Source organism: Nerophis lumbriciformis, linkage group LG01, assembly GCF_033978685.3.
Source record: "Nerophis lumbriciformis linkage group LG01, RoL_Nlum_v2.1, whole genome shotgun sequence".
Lineage (NCBI taxonomy): Eukaryota > Metazoa > Chordata > Actinopteri > Syngnathiformes > Syngnathidae > Nerophis > Nerophis lumbriciformis.
This window is the reverse complement of record NC_084548.2, coordinates 8,960,001-8,974,525: the sequence shown is the minus strand read 5'-3', so window position 1 is coordinate 8,974,525 and position 14,525 is coordinate 8,960,001. Positions and strand designations below refer to the sequence as shown.

General features: G+C 41.0%; 1 protein-coding gene and 1 long non-coding RNA gene across 2 annotated transcripts in view; one reads left to right on the top strand and one right to left on the bottom strand.

Moving 5' to 3' along the window:
• LOC133615792 (uncharacterized) overlaps positions 1–14,525 on the bottom strand; it is a 517,593-nt gene that overhangs the window by 239,038 nt on the left and 264,030 nt on the right. The gene's annotated exons all lie outside the window — the stretch shown is intronic.
• The window catches only part of sema3h (sema domain, immunoglobulin domain (Ig), short basic domain, secreted, (semaphorin) 3H), a 229,400-nt gene that overhangs the window by 123,955 nt on the left and 90,920 nt on the right, over positions 1–14,525 (top strand). Inside the window, exons 5-8 of the mRNA XM_061974468.1 lie at positions 3,561–3,623; positions 4,110–4,229; positions 10,360–10,453; positions 10,524–10,643. Of these exons, the coding sequence (XP_061830452.1) occupies positions 3,561–3,623; positions 4,110–4,229; positions 10,360–10,453; positions 10,524–10,643 (397 nt within the window). The remainder of the gene's footprint in view (positions 1–3,560; positions 3,624–4,109; positions 4,230–10,359; positions 10,454–10,523; positions 10,644–14,525) is intronic.

The window sequence follows — 14,525 nt, the reverse complement described above, 5'->3', positions numbered from 1 at the left end:
TCGGTCAGTATCGGTATCGGTCAGTATCGGTATCGGATCAGAAGTGCAAAAACAATATCGGTATCGGATCGGAAGTGCAAAAACCTGGATCGGGACATCCCTAGTTGTGTGTGGGAGAGGGGTGAGGGGAGGGGCTGCTTACTGGGAGACTCAACTGGTCTGTGTACAGCGGCGTTTTAAAAAGTCATTAATTTTACTTTTTGAAACCGATAATTTCCGATATTACATTTTAAAGCATTTATCGGCCATCGACATCTCTAGTCATGACATCAATTAATCAATCAATGTTTATTTATATAGCCCTAAATCACAAGTTTCTCAAAGGGCTGCACACATCACATTTTAACCCCATATTCTGTTGTCTTTTTTAAAATGATACTATTCTTTAATTGCGCATGTATGTAGACATATACGGTTCCACTTTATTCTTCTTTTATACTCATTTGTCCCACCAGTATGTTGCGATGTAAGGAAACCTGAACCAGAGACTTCTGTATGGTGAAGCTTTCAGACAAAAACATTAAATTAGCCAACTTTTTTTTTCTTCCAGGCTTCAATGAGATCTTGATATACTAACACAGACAAAATTGAACTCCCTACGCCTCTTTCATGTCCAATAAAAACATTACTGACATGACTCAAACTCGAAACTTGTGGCAAAGTAATATAATCTCACTTGGCTTACTTATACAGCTCAGTCAGGGTTCTTCTCCTCGCTATTCTCTCTTAACTAGGACTGTCAGTATTACTGCTGTTGAGATTTAAAAAGTGCTTGTAATGTGGGTCAATTTAAAAAAATCTTGAAAATTTGAAATGAAAACATTTTGAGGCTTGGTATTGTTGTTTTTTTATTGAATTTTATGGGTGGAATACTGGAGCTCCCATTGACTTTTATTTACGTTTAATATTTAGAATGTTTTTTTTTTAATCCATCCGTTGTCATGTCTTTCATAATGATTGTGAACGATAGGCAGAATTCCCCAAAAAAGTGCAGTTCCCTTTTAACAGAACATATGTGTTAAAACGGTCTATATTTTTCACAATTAGTAAGTTTGTGTAAGAATTTATTTTACCTACCCAAACAAAACTGAGCATTATTCTATTTGAAAAGGCAACATTTCTCATGCATCTCCTGCCTTGCCTGTCACTGGATTGTGCAGGTGGTCAGTCAGTCCGTGTACTGTACATAAGCAAAGCACACAATTAAAATGTTGTAATTAGAGAAGTAATGTAGTCATTAATGCACACGTTGAAGTGTTGATTCAGCTCGCAACGAGCCAATTAGTCAGCAGAGCCGAATGAATGGGTCGTCGCTGCTGTAGGGACCGGGTTGGCTCTCTGCCCTGCATCGTTTCCATATGAGTTGGGAAATTGTGTTAGATGTAAATATAAACGGAATACAATGATTTGCAAATCATTTTCAACCCATATTCAGTTGAATATGCTACAAAGACAACATATTTGATGTTCAAACTCATAAACATTTTTTTTTTTTGCAAATAATCATTAACTTTAGAATTTGATGCCAGCAACACGTGACAAAGAAGTTGGGAAAGGTGGCAATAAATACTGATAAAGTTGAGGAATGCTCATCAAACACTTATTTGGAACATCCCACAGGTGAACAGGCAAATTGGGAACAGGTGGGTGCCATGATTGGGTAGAAAAGTAGATTCCATGAAATGCTCAGTCATTCACAAACAAGGATGGGGCGAGGGTCACTACTTTGTCAACAAATGCGTGAGCAAATTGTTGAACAGTTTAAGAAAAACCTTTCTCAACCAGCGTTCGCAAGGGATTTAGGGATTTCACCACCTACGGTCCGTAATATCATCAAAGGGTTCAGAGAATGTGGAGAAATCACTGCACGTAAGCAGCTAAGCCCGTGACCTTCGATCCCTCAGGCTGTACTGCATCAACAAGCGACATCAGTGTGTAAAGGATATCACCACATGGGCTCAGGAACACTTCAGAAACCCACTGTCAGTAACTACAGTTGGTCGCTACATCTGTAAGTGCAAGTTAAAACTCGCCTATGCAAGGCGAAAACCGTTTATCAACAACACCCAGAAACGTCGTCGGCTTCGCTGGGCCTGAGCTCATCTAAGATGGACTGATACAAAGTGGAAAAATGTTCTGTGGTCTGACGAGTCCACATTTCAAATTGTTTTTGGAAACTGCGGACGTCGTGTCCTCCGGACCGAAGAGGAAAAGAACCATTCGGATTGTTATAGGCCGGGGGTCGGCAACCCGCGGCTCTAGAGCCGCATGCGGCTCTTTAGCGCCGCCCTAGTGGCTCTCTGGAGCTTTTTAAAAAATGTATGAAAAATGGAAAAAGATGAGGGGGAAATTTTTTTGTTTTGTTTTAGTATGTTTTCTGTAGGAGGACAAACATGACACAAACCTCCCTAATTGTTATAAATCACACTGTTTGTATTAAACATGCTTCACTGATTCGAGTATTTGGCAGCACCGTTTTGTCCTACTAATTTTGGCGGTCCTTGAACTCACCTTAGTTTGTTTACATATATAACTTTCTCCGACTTCCTAGGACGTGTTTTATCCTTTTTCTGTCTCATTTTGTCCACCAAACTTTTAATTTTGTGCATGAATGCACAAAGGTGAGTTTTGTCGATGTTATTGACATGTCTAGAGTGCTAATCAGACATATTTGGTCACTGCATGACTGCAAGCTAATCGATGCTAACATGCTATTTAGGCTAGCTATATGTACATATTGCATCATTATGCCTCATTTGTAGCTACATTTGAGGTCATTTAGTTTCCTTTAAGTCCTCTTAATTCAATTGATATCTCATGACAAACTATCTGTATGTAATATGGCTTTTAATTTTTTGCGGCTCCAGACAAATGTGTTTTTGTATTTTTGGTCCAATATGGCTCTTTCAACATTTTGGGTTGCCGACCCCTGTTATAGGCGCAAAGTTGAAAAGCCAGCATCTGTGATGGTATGGGGGTGTATTAGTGCCCAAGACATGGGTAACTTACACATCTGTGAAGGCGCCATTAATGCTGAAAGGTACATACAGGTTTTGGAGCAACATATGTTGCCATCCAAGCAACGTTACCATGGACGCCCCTGCTTATTTCAGCAAGACAATGCCAAGCCAGGTGTTACATCAACGTGGCTTCATAGTAAAAGCAACATTTCTCATGCATCTCCCGCCTTGCCTGTCACTGGATTGCGCAGGTGGTCAGTCAGTCCGTGTACTGTACATAAGCAAAGCACACAATTAAAATGTTGTAATTAGAGAAGTAATGTAGTCATTAATGCACACGTTGAAGTGTTGATTCAGATACTTGAAGCAAGTAATCGTAACGAGCCAATTAGTCAGCAAAGCCGAATGAATGGGTCGTCGCTGCTGTTGGCTCTCTGCCCTGCATCTTCTCCTCCCGACCTCTTTCTTCTAGATTACTGTTCCTCTTACGCTGACCCTCCTCCCTTTTTATAAAGCACCTGCCAGTGCTCGGGGCCTCTTATCTCAAATGTAAAGTGAGCAATGAAAGCGGTCGTTAAATCTTTTTCTTGCTCTTTCCAGTTGCATTGGCCTGCCAGTCGGGACCGCATCCAAGAATGTCTCATGGCTGGAAAGGATCCAGAGGTGATTCAGCACACACAAACACATAAGAACGCTTGATAAATCTTTATTACTTACTGTTGCTTTTTACACACTTCAGTGCCGATATGAGTCAGTGGCAAAAGCCGCTTGCGTTATTATTTCAGCCTCTGCACTTTTTTACCCTCACTTAATCAAAATTCAGAATATCTAAAGTTTTAAATGAGGAAGAAAAACAACACTCACAATAGGGAATTAAAAACAGGTGATGCACCTCCTCACTTTGGAGCCCCCAGGTTCTTGTGAATTGAAACAGGAACCTGTATTGTTATCTAACGCATTCTTATGAGAAACACATGTTATTTGATGATCATGTAATATTTTGATAACAAAATGTCCACTTGCCCCCCCAAAAAAAGTTTATTTCTGGCTGTAGGAGGTCAACAATTTTACTGAATAATAGCTCTTGACTGTTTGTGATAAACCAGAAACACGCAAAGTCGATGTCTCACTCTTTCTTCCCCTCTCCAGACCGAGTGTGCAAACTTCCTGCGAGTGCTGCAACCTTTTAACCAGACTCACCTATACGTGTGCGGTACTGGGGCCTTCAACCCCAGGTGTGCTTTCATTGCCATCAGCATCTTCCAACAGGTACTATTGCACACAAACACACACAGACTATAGTTGTTTCCTAACAATAATGCCATCTATCCATTGTCCCCCTAAGACAGAATATTTTCTTCTGTTATTTTTAGTGGTAAGAATCACATACTGTAGTAGCTATCGATATGATGACATCACAATATTGTGCCTAAGATGGCGATAATATTATGATATACTATACTACACACAATGTTTAAATGCATTTCATTAAACAAACACTACATGCTGATATGTGTGTAACTAAAAAAAAAACCATACTTTCATTTACAAACCCCGTTTCCATATGAGTTGGGAAATTGTGTTAGATGTAAATATAAACGGAATACAATGATTGGCAAATCATTTTCAACCCATATTCAGTTGAATATGCTACAAAGACAACATATTTGATGTTCAAACTGATAAACTTTTTTTTTTTTTGCCAATAATCATTAACTTTAGAATTTGATGCCAGCAACACGTGACAAAGAAGTTGGGAAAGGTGGCAATAAATACTGATAAAGTTGAGGAATGCTCATCAAACACTTATTTGGAACATCCCACAGGTGTGCAGGCTAATTGGGAACAGGTGGGTGCCATGATCGGGTATAAAAGTAGATTCCATGAAATGCTCAGTCATTCACAAACAAGGATGGGGCGAGGGTCACCACTTTTTCAACAAACGCGTGAGCAAATTGTTGAACAGTTTAAGAAAAACCTTTCTCAACCAGCTATTGCAAGGAATTTAGGGATTTCACCATCTACGGTCCGTAATATCATCAAAGGGTTCAGATAATCTGGAGAAATCACTGCACGTAAGCAGCTAAGCCCGTGACCTTCGATCCCTCAGGCTGTACTGCATCAACAAGCGACATCAGTGTGTAAAGGATATCACCACGTGGGCTCAGGAACACTTCAGAAACCCACTGTCAGTAACTACAGTTGGTCGCTACATCTGTAAGTGCAAGTTAAAACTCTCCTATGCAAGGCGAAACCCGTTTATCAACAACACCCAGAAACGCTGTCGGCTTCGCTGGGCCTGAGCTCATCTAAGATGGACTGATACAAAGTGAAAAAGTGTTCTGTGGTCTGGAGGATAAAAAGCAATAAGGTGCATATATAAATAAATAAATATATATAAATAATATATATATAAAATAAATAAATATAAATATATATAAATAAATAAATAGATTACTGTACAGATAAATATATTGCACTTTTCCACATGCATCCACGTTTATGGATGTATGTTATATTGTCTTTTTTATTCCAGCGAGTTAATCCATTTTGGGGGGAGTTGAGGGGATAATTTAATTATGATGCGTTTAGGGTTTTATGGCCTGAGGGAAGAAGCTGTTACAGAACCTGGAGGTTCTGCTTCGGAGGCTGCGGAACCTCTTTCTAGAGTCCAGCAGTGAAAACAGTCCTTGGTGGGGGTGGGAGGAGTCTTTGCGGATTTTCTGAGACCTGGTCAGGCAGCGGCTTTTTGCGATTTCCTGGATAGGAGGAAGAGGAGTCCTGATGATCTTTTCCGCCGTCCTCACCACTCTCTGGAGAGACTTCCAGTCTGAGGCATTGCAGACTCCAGTCCAGACAGAGATGCTGTTGGTCAGCAGGCTCTCTTTACCTAAACCTACCTAACATTCAAAGATTAGCATCATTACGAATGGCCCATCGAATCCTAAATAACACTGCACCAGCGCCACTTAAGCACTTTGTCCAGTTTACATCTGCTGTGACAACTAGAAACACACGAGCCTCCACCAGGGGGCAGTGGCGCGTACCCAGATGTAAAACATCTTTTGCCACAATCAGCCTTTTCATATAAAGCGATAAAGGAATGGAACCACCTCACAACAAACTTGAAAAGTCTAACAGATTACTCTTCTTTCACAATTGAAGTTAAAAAGTGGCTTTGGAGCAATCAAAGCTGCTCACACGGTCACTAAGGTGGGCACAATGTTTGACACATCAACTTAATGTGTATTATATTTATCCATGAGAGCATTTTTGTGGTGTGTCTGTTAAAATCATGTATTGTCTTTGTGTGATGATGTAAATGAGGTGTGGTTGTATTGTATATTAAAGGGGAACATTATCACCAGACCTATGTAAGCGTCAATATATACCTTGATGTTGCAGAAAAAAGACCATATATTTTTTTAACCGATTTCCGAACTCTAAATGGGTGAATTTTGGCGAATTAAACGCCTTTCTAATATTCGCTCTCGGAGCGATGACGTCACAACGTGACGTCACATCGGGAAGCAATCCGCCATTTTCTCAAACACCGAGTCAAATCAGCTCTGTTATTTTCCGTTTTTTCGACTGTTTTCCGTACCTTGGAGACATCATGCCTCGTCGGTGGGTTGTCGGAGGGTGTAACAACACGAACAGGGACGGATTCAAGTTGCACCAGTGGCCCAAAGATGCGAAAGTGGCAAGAAATCGGACGTTTGTTCCGCACACTTTACCGACGAAAGCTATGCTACGACAGAGATGGCAAGAATGTGTGGATATCCTGCGACACTCAAAGCAGATGCATTTCCAACGATAAAGTCAAAGAAATCTGCCGCCAGACCCCCATTGAATCTGCCGGAGTGTGTGAGCAATTCAGGGACAAAGGACCTCGGTAGCACGGCAAGCAATGGCGGCAGTTTGTTCCCGCAGATGAGCGAGCTATCGACCCTAGCTTCCCTGGCCTGCTGACATCAACTCCAAAACTGGACAGATCAGCTTTCAGGAAAAGAGCGCGGATGAGGGTATGTCTACAGAATATGTTAATAGATGAAAATTGGGCTGTCTGCACTCTCAAAGTGCATGTTGTTGCCAAATGTATTTCATATGCTGTAAACCTAGTTCATAGTTGTTAGTTTCCTTTAATGCCAAACAAACACATACCAATCGTTGGTTGGAAGGCGATCGTCGAATTCGTCCTCGCTTTCTCCCGTGTCGCTGGCTGTCGTGTCGTTTTCGTCGGTTTCGCTTGCATACGGTTCAAACCGATATGGCTCAATAGCTTCAGTTTCTTCTTCAATTTCGTTTTCGCTACCTGCCTCCACACTACAACCATCCGTTTCAATACATGCGTAATCTGTTGAATCGCTTAAGCCGCTGAAATCCGAGTCTGAATCCGAGCTAATGTCGCTATAGCTTGCTGTTCTTTCCGCCATGTTTGTTTGTGTTGGCTTCACTACGTGACGTCACAGGAAAATGGACGGGTGTTTATAACGATGGTTAAAATCAGGCACTTTGAAGCTTTTTTTAGGGATATTGCGTGGTGGGTAAAATTTTGAAAAAAACTTCGAAAAATATAATAAGCCACTGGGAACTGATTTTTAATGGTTTTAATCCTTCTGAAATTGTGATAATGTTCCCCTTTAAGTATGTGTCCATGAAAGGGCATTTTATGACTTTTCTTAATTTGATTACATGCATAGTATGATTTTATTCTCATAATTTTATTGCATGATTTTTGTATCCCTTTAATTTTGGTAGCCAGATGGAAATGAGCTATTTAGCTATAATCTGGTACAGAACATATCTGTCTTTGAGCTTAATGTTTCTGTGCATTGTCCCTTCAAATAAAGACTAAACTAAACTAATGTCCACCATATATAATGTACAATATAATATCACTAGTTGTGCACAGACCTCCGCCAAAGCATACATTTGTGTTTTCAAAGCCGGTAGTCAGGGTATTTTAATTTCCATATAATTAATCATGTAAAAGTAGCCTTGAAATTAAGTTGGCGTTCTACTAATTGCAGTGCATCACATTTCCAACTGAATTCTCGTAAGAATGGGTTCCATTTTAGTGGATACTGTGATACTGCGCACCCAGCTCTATGTAAACAAGCTGACCCCTGTACAAGTGAGCCCACCCATCATTGAGTGTGTGTGTGTTCTGACTCCCAGGCATGGCCCCTATGCACAGGCCTATCAGCAAGAGTGAATGTAGAGTCTGCCCCCAGGCCCTTATACATATATATACACCAGAGATCATCCTGTCTCAACTATCTGCTAAATAAACAATTTGCCCAGCATTATACTTGAAATTTGCAAAATAAACATCATCCTTTACTCCTGGTTTTCTAAGGTTATGCTAGCATTTTATAGTTCACACACAAAGCATGGGTGTCGTTATGTATTCATATAAGGTTTAGGTTCCTTTTTTGATCAATGTGCACTAGCTCTAGGGGTGATAATGATATCAGATATTGATCCAATATCATCCAAAAGAAAAACGGGTATCGAATGATCTTGATTTGCATATGCAATCTCAGATATCAGGGCTTCGATACAAGTAGTCCAGTAGCGCATTTACTTGTGCAAAGCTCAACAGCCAGTCAATATCTAAATGTCTTTCTAGATGACATAAGGATGGTCTTTTCTTGTAATTCAGTGAAGTCATTTACGAAAGGTTAACGTGGTTGGCTACAGTAGCAGTTACACAACTGCTAAGCACACAAGCTAGACATAGGTACTGTAATTGAGGCCCTAACTCTGACTTCGTCAATATGAAATAGTGTAAAATTGTTGTAATTAGGGATGTCCGATAATATTGGACAGCCGATATTATCGGCCGATAAATGCTTTAAAATGTATTATCGGAAATTATCGGTATCTGTTTCAAAATTATCGGTATCGGTTTCAAAATTATCGGTATCGGTTTCAAAATTATCGGTATCGGTTTCAAAAAGTAAAATGTATGTCTTTTTAAAACGCCGCTGTGTACACGGACGTAGGGAGAAAAACAGAGCGCCAATAAACCTTAAAGGCACTGCCTTTGCGTGCCGGCCCAGTCACATAATATCTACGGCTTTTCACACACACAAGTGAATGCAAGGCATACTTGGTCAACAGCCATACAGGTCACACTGAGGGTGGCCGTATAAGCAACTTTAACACTGTTACAAATATGCGCCACACTGTGAACCCACACCAAACAAGAATGACAAACACATTTCGGGAGAACATCCGCACCGTAACACAACATAAACACAACAGAACAAATACCCAGAACCCCTTGAAGCACTAACTCTTCCGGGACGCTACAATATACACCCCCCACTACACTATACACGCCCCCCCCACCTCACCAGATTCCAAGCTGCTGTTTTGAGGCATGTTAAAAAAAATAATGCACTTTGTGACTTCAATAATAAATATGGCAGTGCCATGTTGGCATTTTTTTTCCATAACTTGAGTTTATTTATTTTGGAAAACCTTGTTACATTGTTTAATGCATCCAGCGGGGCATCACAACAAAATTAGGCATAATAATGTGTTAATTCCACGACTGTATATATCGTTATCGGTTAATATCGGAATCGGTAATTAAGAGTTGGACAATATCGGATATCGGCAAAAAAGCCATTATCGGACATCTCTAGTTATAGTTGCATATTACTTACAGGTACAAAGTCTCCCAAGGCAGAAGCTGTTAGAAAGTATCCAGTAACAAACGTAACTGAATGAATTATTATGGTCACTGGGTGTCGCCCCAAAAAAAACCTTCAGTTTAGTTAAAGACAGCATAATTCCATTCCAGAGGGTTAATAATAAATAGCTTTGTGTTTTTCATACCTACCATCGTTCTTTGGTTGAGTAATTTCGTTCGATCATTCTAACATTCTACGCTACCAAAATAAAAATATGTATAATTCGTGCTGAGATTGTATCGGCTCAATCTTGGTATCGGCCAATACTCAAGGCTGCAATATCGGCATCTCGTGTTGGAAGTAAAAAAAAAACTTTTAAGCGGAACACCCCTAATATGCACATTCTTGTCTGTGATTTTCTTTAGGTTGCCAGGTCATTTGGGTGTGTGTGTGTGTGTGTGCGTGTGCGTGAACGTCATGGAACCGCTAATCCCATGAAAGGCAATGCAAGATCAGAGCAGGTGTTCAGACGTAGTGCTTAGAGGAACTGGTGGTGCTGGTGGGTTTAAGACTGGACTTAACACATTTTCAAATCCCTCCACTTCAGCCTGATTACCCTCAATTTGCCATATGGGAGTTTGTGTGTGTGGTATATCAATCAGTAAAAAAACAGATCCGCCGACTGCAGAAAGAACCTCACATTCATTGATTGTTTCATTCTAAATTGGACCTGTCTCTGTTTTGGCACCCAGTCAGGACACCAGACCCTCTCCTACAGCCAGACCGAGTGTGGGAAGGGAAAATGTCCCTACGACCCCTTTCAGAAAACAGCATCTGCAGTTGTGGGTAAGTTGACCCCTCAAACCACAACTCCATATTTATGATTGATTTCAAACCGGTCTTTTATGTTGTGCAGACGGAGAGCTGTATGCTGGCATTACCTCGGACTTCATGAGCAGGGACTCTGCCTTCTTCCGTAGTCTTGGCAACCGTCATGTCATCCGCACGGAGCAGTACGACTCCACCTGGATGCAGGGTATGAGCGAAAAATATGTTAAATTGTCTGTTCTTGAGATAAAAATAAAACAACCTTTTAAGATACATGCAGTATCAGTCAGTTGGAGGATGTTTGTACATGCATGAAGAGTTCCACGATCTGCATTCTTCTTCTCTTGTTTTACTTCCATGTTAACGTTTTATCCATTCAAGTTTGAGTGATGTCTGAATATTTTTTTCTCAATTAGTCATTAATGTTATTGAGGTTTTTCCACAAATGTATTTCTCAGGTTAGTCTTACGGTTAGGCAACCTGTTTCTGGGAAAGCTTTTAAAGGGAAACATTATCACCAGACCTATGTAAGCGTCAATATATACCTTGATGTTGCAGAAAAAAGACCATATATTTTTTTAATCGATTTCCGAACTCTAAATGGGTGAATTTTGGCGAATTAAACGCCTTTCTAATATTCGCTCTCGGAGCGATGACGTCACAACGGGAAGCAATCCGCCATTTTCTCAAACACCGAGTCAAATCAGCTCTGTTATTTTCCGTTTTTTCGACTGTTTTCCGTACCTTGGAGACATCATGCCTCGTCGGTGTGTTGTCGGAGGGTGTAACAACACGAACAGGGACGGATTCAAGTTGCACCAGTGGCCCAAAGATGCGAAAGTGGCAAGAAATTGGACGTTTGTTCCGCACACTTTACCGACGAAAGCTATGCTACGACAGAGATGGCAAGAATGTGTGGATATCCTGCGACACTCAAAGCAGATGCATTTCCAACGATAAAGTCAAAGAAATCTTCCGCCAGACCCCCGTTGAATCTGCCGGAGTGTGTGAGCAATTCAGGGACAAAGGTCCTCGGTAGCACGGCAAGCAATGGCGGCAGTTTGTTCCCGCAGACGAGCGAGCTAAACCCCCTATCGACCCTAGCTTCCCTGGCCTGCTGACATCAACTCCAAAACTGGACAGATCAGCTTTCAGGAAAAGAGCGCGGATGAGGGTATGTCTACAGAATATATTAATTGATGAAAATTGGGCTGTCTGCACTCTCAAAGTGCATGTTGTTGCCAAATGTATTTCATATGCTGTAAACCTAGTTCATAGTTGTTAGTTTCCTTTAATGCCAAACAAACACATACCAATCGTTGGTCAGAAGGCGATCGCCGAATTCGTCCTCGCTTTCTCCCGTGTCGCTGGCTGTCGTGTCGTTTTCGTCGGTTTCGCTTGCATACGGTTCAAACCGATATGGCTCAATAGCTTCAGTTTCTTCTTCAATTTCGTTTTCGCTACCTGCCTCCACACTACAACCATCCGTTTCAATACATGCGTAATCTGTTGAATCGCTTAAGCCGCTGAAATCCGAGTCTGAATCCGAGCTAATGTCGCTATAGCTTGCTGTTCTTTCCGCCATGTTTGTTTGTGTTGGCTTCACTATGTGACGTCACGGGAAAATGGACGGGTGTATATAACGATGGTTAAAATCAGGCACTTTGAAGCTTTTTTTAGGGATATTGCGTGATGGGTAAAATTTTGAAAAAAACTTCGAAAAATAAAATAAGCCACTGAGAACTGATTTTTAATAGTTTTAACCATTCTGAAATTGTGATAATGTTCCCCTTTAAAAGTGAAACGGAGAGAAAAAATACATGCATGTGGACATACAGTACAAAATATCCAACTAAAAATAGTCACAGCAAGATATTTGATGGCATTTTTGGACATTTTCATGCAAGACACACTTCCGAGGGAAAAAAACGAATCAGTGAGGGTAATCAGGAAAAAAAAGACTTAGATTTACAATGGAGCATAAAGCTTTGAGTCTTAAACAATGAAAAAACCTAAATGAGACAATGGAATAGTACAGATTGACCATAATCCAGTGATGTCTAATGACACACAGTACCTACCATACAAGCCAATAGGAGCAGTTCTATTTAGTCCGTTCTAGCAGGGTTTTCACGGGGCATTAAAAAGCATTAAACGTCATGAAATGGATTTTGCGAAAATTAAGGCCTTAAATGGCATTAAAAAGCATTACAAATTAAAAAAATATAATACAATTGTAGGACTTGGCCGATAGTCAATACATCAATCAATCAAATGATAAAATTGAAAATGAACGTAACGTTGCAGTCAACGGTTAATTGCTACGTCTGTCTGTGTGTTTCTTTTATTCGGCTCTGGCTTTAAAACGTCTTTTAGGGTCCAAAAGCGAGAAAAGCACTGCCTCCATAGCACATACTACGCTGGGTGGCCAAATCAAATGGCTTCGGTGGGCCAAAACTTTGCCATTCTTTGGTCACTGTAGGCATGTAGTCCTTAACTCTGACATCATGGCATGTTAGTGAGGACGCTGAGGACGCTTTCATACACGACTCCATTTTATTTCAGTCTGCAACAAAACCTCATCGAGCTAGATGCAAACTTACTTGGAGGGGAGGGAGCAGGTGGTAGAGGTGAACGGCACCGTGTCCCCCACTCTCAGTGAGCTGTGGAATCCCCCAAGGCAGTGTATTGGGGCCTTTACTGTTCCTAATGTACATAAACGACTTGTCATTGGCATGCGACTGTGAATTGTTCTTGTTTGCGGATGACTCAGCCTTGCTGGTATCAGACAAGGACAAGTCACAGGTGGAGAAAATCCTCAGTGCTGAACTCTGTGGAACATGCACCTGGCTCGCTGACAACAAGCTATCCATACACTTGGGTAAAACAGAATCCATCCTATTTGGTCCCACATCGACCTTAAGAAAGTCAATGACTTCACTATAAAAGTGGATGACATTGTTATCACCAGGAAAGATGAGGGCACCTACCTAGGTTCCATTTTAGAGGCTAATCTTTCCTGTGATAAAATGGCAACCAAGATAATCAAAAAGGTCAACCAACGAACGAGATTTCTCTATAGAATCTCCTCTCTGGTCAACAAAAGCACCATGAGGATTCTGGCGGGAACTCTCATTCAACCCTTTTTCGATTACACATGCACCTCCTGGTACCCTCGCACCTCCAAAACCCTCAAATCTAAACTCCAAACATCCCAGAACAAGCTCGTCCGATTACTTCTAGACCTCCACCCCAGATCACACCTCACTCCTACCCACTTCTCCAAAGTGGGCTGGCTCAGGGTGGAGGACAGAGTAAAACAACTTGCACTGAGCCTAGTCTATAAAATCCGCTACACCTCCCTGATATCGAAGTATATGTCAAACTACTTCCTTAATGTAAATGACCGCCATAACCACAACACCAGGAGGAGCTCCACTAACCACGTTAAACCCAGATTCCGAACTAACAAAGGTCTTAACTCATTCTCTTTCTATGCCACATAAATGTGGAATGCGCTCCCAACAGGTATAAAAGAAAGTGCATCTCTATTCTCCTTCAAAACCGCAATAAAAGTTCACCTCCAGGCAACTACAACCCTAAACTAACACCCTCCCCGGATTGTTAATAACCAAATGTAAACAATCAAATGTAGATACTTTTTCTTATGCCTTCTGATCTCTCTCTCTCTCTCTCTCTCTCTCTCTCTCTCTCTCTCTCTCTCTCTCTCTCTCTCTCTCTCTCTCTCTCTCTCTCTCTGCCCACTACTTGCTGTCCATATCCTACCAAGTCAGACCTACACCGTTCCAATATCAATTTCTCTGTTCTCAATTGTTGATGACTGATGATAACAACCAAACCTAATTATGCGTCATATTTCCAGAGGATATGCATTCATGATTTAAAGAGGTAACATTTACAAATAGGACTTCTGGGTATGTAATATTGATCAACTAATTCAGAATTGGATGTTTATTTAGGCGGCTTCAGTGCTGTTCCCTTTTAATAATTTTGATTGAAGGTACAGTGTGATGATAGACGGAATCTTTTAATTGGCTATTGTTTTTCGGCTGGTGCGCGAAATCAGAAC